Source organism: Gloeophyllum trabeum, assembly GCF_000344685.1.
Source record: "Gloeophyllum trabeum ATCC 11539 unplaced genomic scaffold GLOTRscaffold_00012, whole genome shotgun sequence".
Lineage (NCBI taxonomy): Eukaryota > Fungi > Basidiomycota > Agaricomycetes > Gloeophyllales > Gloeophyllaceae > Gloeophyllum > Gloeophyllum trabeum.
In genome coordinates this window covers 874,929-882,107 of record NW_006920421.1, presented here as the reverse complement: position 1 = coordinate 882,107, position 7,179 = coordinate 874,929, and the positions used below count along the sequence as shown (strand labels likewise).

The following is a 7,179-nucleotide window of genomic DNA, read 5'->3' as shown; positions in this document are numbered from 1 at the left end:
TTCCAGATCATTAAATTGAATGGTTGATGCCCAGTCGGAGGTATCACTTTTCGGAAACCGGTCAGAGGCACCCAGCCATGAACAATGCGGACGTCTAGGTTCCAGCAGTATTGACCCTGCTGCTGGAATCATTCTGGACTGGACCATTTATCGCTTGTAGGGCACCCAGGGACAGTATAAAAGGACCTGTCATGCCTTCGACGCATACCCACGCAACTTGAAGAGTCATCAGCTCAGTCGCAAATAACTCTCAGCTGCTCTACAATACCGTATTGTAAGACTTTGCATTGTGATCCCTGCTCTCGTGTCATTCGCTAACACGCTTCCCTAGTTAAATATGCTCAGCCTGCGTTCTAGAATCCTTGCGGTCGCCTTCTCGGCACTCGTGCCGCTCGTCGCAGCCAGCCCTGCTGTGAGCCCCGGTGATGGTCGCGTGTACTGCGACCAGGGAGACAAGGGCGTCCCAAGAGCGTTTGCGCAGGACATAATCAACAACATCAACACGAACCAGAAGGATTTCGGCATCCCCGGCAGGGACGGGGACTTTGGCTTCGGGTCGAGCTGCCTCAGCCACAGCCAGGGCGGCGGCTCTTACTGCTGCCAGGTTGCGTACTTGAATACGAACGGCAACGTCGGCACGGTTACGATGACGGCCAACACCAAGTCGACAGGCGCCGACGCGCTCGGTGGCAAGACGGACGGGGCCACTCTGAAGAGCCTGGCTACCGACATCCTGAACACCTGCTGGTCCGGCAATGGTGATCACTCGGGTCGGTGGGCGGGAGCTGGATTCCAGGTTGGGTTGAGCGGAGGCACTTGCTAGATAGGTTCTACTATCCTGAACGCGTCGTTGGCCGCATAGCTAAGATGATGGGAGGGGAGAAGGCGTGACCTATTCTATTTGCTCTCCTCTGATTGATGAGTTCATTGGATATCTGCCGCTGACCTGCCCTGCGTTTGACTCTGTCCAGACTGAATGTAGTTTAGGTAGGTGGGCACATCAATGGTCGGCCATCAGCTTCGACTCACAACCTAAGGCTTGAAGGCTTACCTGTTTCGAGAGCAAATTCACCATTACACATCGCTAACAGAAGACTCTATTAATCGGCACCAATGACTTCCAAAGCGGAGTGGCGACAAGCGCTTCTGCAGCCTATCACGGGTCATCCGCATTCGTCCAGCCAGGCCGAGAAAACTTGGAGTAGGTGGGATGCATTATCTTGCAAGAGCTTGGTAGTCCGTAGATTCATGGGAACTGAGATCGTGTGATAGGGCTGTAACGTTCTTGCGAGCTATCACCATATATTCGGATCTTTCGTAGTATTGCAAAAGTCAGCCGGATTCATGACCCAGCACCCCACAGTGGCAATCTTTCAGGTTCGACGAGAAGCGAAATGTATACGCATTGCTTTATATGACTACTGGGTCAGTTCAAGCTCTCCGCAAGTACTGAATTCGCCGGCGTCCACGATCAACGTACATGTCTCCTCGGCAGAGTGACGCGTCCTCTACTGTACGTTCGGCTCACGAAAAGTTAGTCCGAAATCCAAGATTGTGGGCTGCGACATCAGGAGGTGCCCTATTCAGGACCCATTACTTGAACCTAATCAACTGCGCCTGGATATAAATACCATGGGCGGATGGCCACAGTCCACAGTTCCCTATACCTCCCTCACTATTTTGTCTCGAGACCACCATCGCCATGGTCAGTCTAACAGCCAAGCTCGGAGGAACAGCTTCACAGATTACTGTGGGGAAGATCGGAGTAAGTGGACTGTCCTTCTTGTCGACTCGGGGGCGCCTAACAGCTGAATCCGATAAGCATGGCCTGATGAACATGACGTACGTGAATTATACCTCTAATATCATGCTACGAATCTAAGGCTCGACTTCCAGGTGGAAGGAGGTCCCGACGCCCGATGAAGAATGCTTTGAAGCCATCAAGGCCGGTGTCGATTCGCTCCCGGAAGGAGCGAGAATGCTTTTGAACAGTGGTCAGTATGCCGCTATGTCTCAGCCATCTGCGCTGATATGGAGTGTTCCTTCCTTTCCTTAGGTGAATTCTACGGGCCCAACTATGGCACGGCAAACCTGGAACTCCTATCAAGGTTCTACGAGAAATACCCGGACTATGCCGATAAAACGTTCTTGTCTGTAAAGGTGCAATGCTCCCAATGTCGGATGTGATTCCGGGAGAGTGGGCCGTAACTGATATACCCGTTTTAGGGCGGCATTCGCCCTGATAAATCAGGACTGAAAGGGAGGTAAATAGAGCCGTGCCTAAAGCGTCGGGAAACCCATTCTGACCTCGAATTTTGCAGCTTGGAGGCCCTGCGGGCCAGCGTCGACAACATCAACAATACCCTCCGAGGCAAGAAGAAGCTTGACCTTTTTGAAATGGCTCGGGTCGACAAGAATATGCCGATTGAGGAGGCTGTTAAGAACATGGCCATCCTGGTCAAGGAGGGCCTGTTTGACCATATCGGCATGTCGGAATGTAAAGCTGAGACACTGCGGCGGGGCAATTCCGTGAGCCGCAATACGGGTTTCAAGGGGTGGCATCGTTGCGGTGACTGATATGTTCTGAAGGTCCACCCTATAACGGCTGTTGAAATCGAAGTTAGTCCTTGGTCTTACGAAGACGAGACCAAGAAAGGTGAGCAAATGTCGGGGAAGTTACCGGCTTGGATCTGATTAGCTTTCTGCAGTCATCGCAACCGCTCAAGAACTCAATATCACTGTGGCCGCTTACTCGTGGGGAAATCAGCTGTATTTTTTGCGTTTACTGACTGTAGAACGTAGGCCCGTGGGAAGGGGATTTTTGACTGGTCAAATCAAGAGTCTTGACGATGTCCCGCGTATGTTATTTGAACTGGACTTGGGTAGTCACTCTGACGGGGAATGGCCCAGAGGGTGACCCGCGGCGGCATTTGGCTCGATTCCAGCCTGAGGTATGTAGTAGGAGCTCAACGACGCCGCTGAGTACGGAAATAGGGCTGATGGGCATGCAAACGTACAGAACTTCCAGCATAACCTTGCACTCCTGCACGACTGGATGGCTTATGCCGAACAGAAGCAAGTGACTCCGGCTCTTTTGGCCCTCTAATCAGTAATACTAAGCCGAAATAATCACAGGAATAAAAAGCGTGTTCTGGAGAACTTGGCCTCTGTGAATGTTAATCTGTCCGAACAGGACATGGCGGATATTGGCAAGATAATCACGTCGCACGAAATCAAAGGTGGAAGATACCGTGACGGCGATGAGGAAATCCAAAACTTGTGGGGGTAATAGGTCAAGCTCATTGACTCGGATGGGGTAGCTTTCCCTCTGCAGTTGTATAATTTCGCCGACAGCGGCGAGCTGTGAGCTATTACCAGAGACGTGGTTCACTGCAGCACTGCGTGTTGGGGTTATCTCACGGCCAGCCGTTAAAATGCTGGAAACTGGATGGCTCATTGAATTCCGGCCATTTTTCGGACTGTCACTTCCTGGTCAGGCAAATGGACAGCTATTAGCTATCATTTACATTTTGGCCAGCCAACATACTGTCTGAAATATGCAGTGATAACTTTACGGCCATTGCAACAGTCAACATAATGACCATGTATTGTCTGGACGGAATCTCATGGCCAATATGTGTTGCCGAAAAGTGGACAAACAGCCACATTTTGGCTGGCGGGCAACTCTGACCTAAAAGTGGCCGGAAAGTGGACAATCAGTCATGTAACGGCTGGCCATTATTTTTCAGGACACGCAGTTCTGGCATGTACTGTACTTTTAGCAACCTTCCTAGCAGAGCTTGTCTGATCTCTGATACCGGTCTCCCGGGGCAAACTGGATTATTGCCTGCTTTGATATAAGGCTGTAGGACAGTCGCCATACTGATGCGCCTGGCTTGTATGCCCATAGTCGAAGACTCGGAGAGCCGGTTATCGACCTCGTCCCGAGTCTCTGGCGATGGTCCACCTGAGACACCTTGGGTGTCAATGGGACAACGCGGGACCGCAATGGTCCAATCAGGCATCGTGGCGCCAATCAAAAACACTGCATTTGTTCAGGTGGTATCTCCGTGAGGCCCATGCCTTCGAGCTTCTGAAGCAACTGATGCAGTACACTATCAATTGCATATTACTCAGAGACTCTTTGGGCGGTCCTGAGGTCAGCGGTACACGTGCTTGAAGAGGACTCTCGCACATCTCTCACCTCTACCTTGCAGGCATCCCCGGCGCACGCTGGTTCGTAGCGAAGCCGTCCCAGGAAGCTCGCAAATCGGTCGGGTTTTGTCCAGTTAAGCCGAGGTACAAGGTCATCGTGGTACAGGGACCATTTTGGTCAGGACCTCAGTATAGGAAATAACCCTGAAGATGCGACCCTTATTCTATCTTGCCCGCCGGCGTACAGCTGCAGCTGTACTCGCATCTGGAGGTATACTTGGGACTGTAGCTTACACACGAAATGATTCAGCTCAGAGTTTCGCTGTGGACCCGGCAAAGAGGGAGTTCACTACTTCCTCTAAGTTCCCTGTGCCCCTGGGATATAAAGGGCCGATATGGACAATCCGGAATGACTACCCAGAGGATGTGCCGTCGGAAAAGGTGGATGCCCCCTGGCAAGATATTGATTTCAAGAAGCATCCGGAACGTTTCTGCGAGGCAATCAAGAGGTATTGCATGGAAGGGAACAAGGAAGTCGACTTCAACGTCCAGCACAATAAGGCTCGCCATATTGGTTCTCCATTTATATCTTAGTCTAACCTACTAACCTTCCTTACTGACAGAAACGAAATTGGTACCATGCGGCATGGCTGGTGAGTGGCTACTGAATAATCGCGTGCGATTGCCAATTGACTGTGTAGCATTATGCCCTCAATGGTAGGGAGCCGTTACATGGTCTGACCTTCGAGAGGCCGGTGTCGCCTTTCGAGCTTTCCCCGAAACAGAAACGTCCACTTCAAGGTATACAGTACACACAGACTACACGACTACGACCCCCCTGACTCACGTTTAATAGCGTGGACGTGCGGGTACTATAATGAGCGTGGTGCAACAGTCTTTGGTAAGATTTGGAAGGACGGTACAAGGCCGCGATGGGACGAACATGTCAAATTTCCCAATGGTACACTAGTCTTCAAGATCCTCATGGTCGACCAAAAGGACGACAACGAAGCGCCCATTCTGAAGGGCGCGCCTCAATGGGATGCAGTCAGTACATTCGGTCGCTCGATCTCACCTCTAACCTATACTTACACGCCAGGATCGAAGGTTATAGTCAAGGAAAGGGATAACTACGATGACCCGAATACATGGTCGGATCGGAACGACTACGTCTCTAAGATCCGACTTCTCCAAATGGATTACGCCGTGGCAGACGACCGGTCGCCAATCGGGTGGATATGGGGATCCTTCATGTACGACGGAAGGCGTAAAGACAAGGATGTAAGTCCAGCGTAATCGGATGAGCGGCGGGAACAGCTCACTCGGCATCTAGCCTTGGGAACGCCTGACGCCTTTGGGTCTCCAATGGGGGAATGATCCTCAGCTTGACCAGCAAGCCTACGAGAGCGGAGAAAGAGTCAGAGAGTCGTGGGTGAATCCAGCCGCCAACGATCTTCTCGAGGTGCTGCACAGTAGCCGACCCATGTGGGGTTGGAACGGACGTTTGAATGGTAGGCGCTATAATCCCAACACATGGCCTTGAGCGTTGATGAGGTGTTTTCCTTTAATGGCAGGCCCCGCCGATAACTTCATCTCAGCATGTGCTTCCTGTCACTCTACAGCTGTTCGCTCCCGCGCCCTTCCTCTACTCACACAGGAGACTGTCATCCGCACCAAGCGTGGTACGTACGTCCCCGCGGGATGTAAGGACGGCGTGACCCGGGGCTGCGACGCGGCTGCCATGGAATTCTTCCGGAACATACCAGCTGGAAAACCATACAGGGCGGGTCAGATATCCGCGGACTACAGTCTACAGTTGATGATGGGATGGATGAATTACCAGCAGTGGTTGAGAGATAACAAGCAGGAGGGATGGGGAGAGCGAACTTGGAGAGGGTTGACTGGACGGCAGGACATATATGTGACGCGGCTAGCGAGGATGGGCGCATCCCCTACGCATGTAGACGAGTGAACCTTTTTCGATAGTATCTCCAGCGTCGGCTCTCTTCAGGCTTGAATACAAGACAGGATTTCGGCAAAGTCCGAGTGTGTTGTAACCGCCAGTACTATGTGCGGTGTCCGCTTGGGTCGGCACGCGGACTCGTCTGCCCCATAGTATATTCGCGACGATTTAGATGCAGGTAAGATCTTACACCGAACCATAATCAAGGAGGAACCATGCCGAGAGAACCGCCGCGGGGTGTGCGATGGGGCACCAACCAGGAAGAAATCCATGCCAAGAGATTGCGGGGTGAATTATCCTGCGCGGAGTGCAAGCGGTGGGTCTAAACATAGCTTAACTTTGGACCTTGTGCGGCCTGATACATGATATATGGCGTCTATCAAGGTCGAAGCTCAAGTGCGACAAGCAGATACCTTGCGGGTCGTGTAAGCGCAGAGGATGCGAGAAGATATGTCCCAATGGTCAGTATATGTCGAGATCATCCGGGTAGGACGTCTTATAATTATATTATACTCAGGTGCATTGGCCGGCAGCCAAGGCTCAAAGTATGGTGACGCCTTCGCTCCAATATTCATATTCTAACACGACTGGTGTAGACATCTTTTCGCTGACACAGAAGAGTTGCGCAAGGCAATCGCGGAAATGTCGCATCGAATTCATCTGCTCGAGGATGCCCTGGAGACCCTGCACGCGAGTCAAGCAAGCACTAGGCATCCATTGCTCACCGACAATTTGAAGGCTATCAAATATTTGCCCGAGAAGCGTAACCTCCCCCAAGAGCAGCCCCCGAGCAATGATGAGATAACACCTATATCGGATGCTCTTGGTACATTGTCTGTTACTGACACAGGCGACGTCAAGTATTACGGCCAGTCAGCCGGGTCAGAAGTACGTATTAGTCTGCTAAGATCTATCGTGGCGTGAGGCTCAACCCTGGTAGCGTATACTAAGCGTGAATTCTGTTGTCTCTTGTGTCTCCTGTCCATCCATCCTCAGCATGTCTGACAGGTGACTGCTGGCTGGGAGCCCTTTGACGACGATACCATCGCCGGTTTCTTGCC

The 7,179-nt window shown here is 51.8% G+C and overlaps 4 protein-coding genes across 4 annotated transcripts in view; all 4 read left to right on the top strand.

Annotated features, from left to right (window-relative positions):
* Nucleotides 1-823, top strand: part of GLOTRDRAFT_131901 (uncharacterized protein) — a gene marked incomplete at both ends in the record, with an annotated part of 1,305 nt that extends 482 nt beyond the window's left edge. The window contains one exon of the mRNA XM_007870752.1: nt 332-823. Within this exon, the coding sequence (XP_007868943.1) occupies nt 332-823 (492 nt within the window). The remainder of the gene's footprint in view (nt 1-331) is intronic.
* An 879-nt stretch (nt 824-1,702) lies between these two features.
* On the top strand, nt 1,703-3,289 carry GLOTRDRAFT_107488 (Aldo/keto reductase; the record flags this gene model as incomplete). The annotated part of the gene is made up of 12 exons (XM_007870751.1): nt 1,703-1,765; nt 1,823-1,842; nt 1,897-1,994; nt 2,057-2,160; nt 2,227-2,264; nt 2,322-2,529; nt 2,590-2,656; nt 2,709-2,754; nt 2,803-2,858; nt 2,911-2,951; nt 3,020-3,079; nt 3,146-3,289. 12 exons carry the CDS (start codon nt 1,703-1,705, stop codon nt 3,287-3,289), a joined length of 945 nt encoding a protein of 314 aa, XP_007868942.1.
* Nucleotides 3,290-5,401: 2,112 nt separating this feature from the next.
* GLOTRDRAFT_112046 (uncharacterized protein) lies at nt 5,402-6,195 on the top strand. Its single transcript, XM_007870750.1, has 3 exons — nt 5,402-5,436; nt 5,489-5,666; nt 5,730-6,195. Exons 1-3 carry the CDS (start codon nt 5,407-5,409, stop codon nt 6,125-6,127), a joined length of 606 nt encoding a protein of 201 aa, XP_007868941.1. The 5' UTR covers nt 5,402-5,406; the 3' UTR covers nt 6,128-6,195.
* Nucleotides 6,196-6,333: 138 nt separating this feature from the next.
* GLOTRDRAFT_46721 (uncharacterized protein) lies at nt 6,334-7,042 on the top strand (the record flags this gene model as incomplete). Its single annotated transcript, XM_007870511.1, has 3 exons — nt 6,334-6,434; nt 6,503-6,604; nt 6,715-7,042. The coding sequence occupies 3 exons, from the start codon at nt 6,334-6,336 to the stop codon at nt 7,040-7,042; spliced, it is 531 nt and encodes a 176-aa protein (XP_007868702.1).
* Between the last annotated feature and the right edge of the window lie 137 nt (nt 7,043-7,179).

What these genes read in the sequence shown, in the direction of transcription:
- GLOTRDRAFT_112046 (XM_007870750.1), top strand. Translation starts at nt 5,407, where the DNA reads ATGTACGACGGAAGGCGTAAAGACAAGGAT. An exon ending in GAAGGCGTAAAGACAAGGAT is followed by an intron (nt 5,437 to 5,488) that starts GTAAGTCCAGCG and finishes CTCGGCATCTAG; the next exon opens with CCTTGGGAACGCCTGACGCC. An exon ending in TTGGAACGGACGTTTGAATG is followed by an intron (nt 5,667 to 5,729) that starts GTAGGCGCTATA and finishes CTTTAATGGCAG; the next exon opens with GCCCCGCCGATAACTTCATC.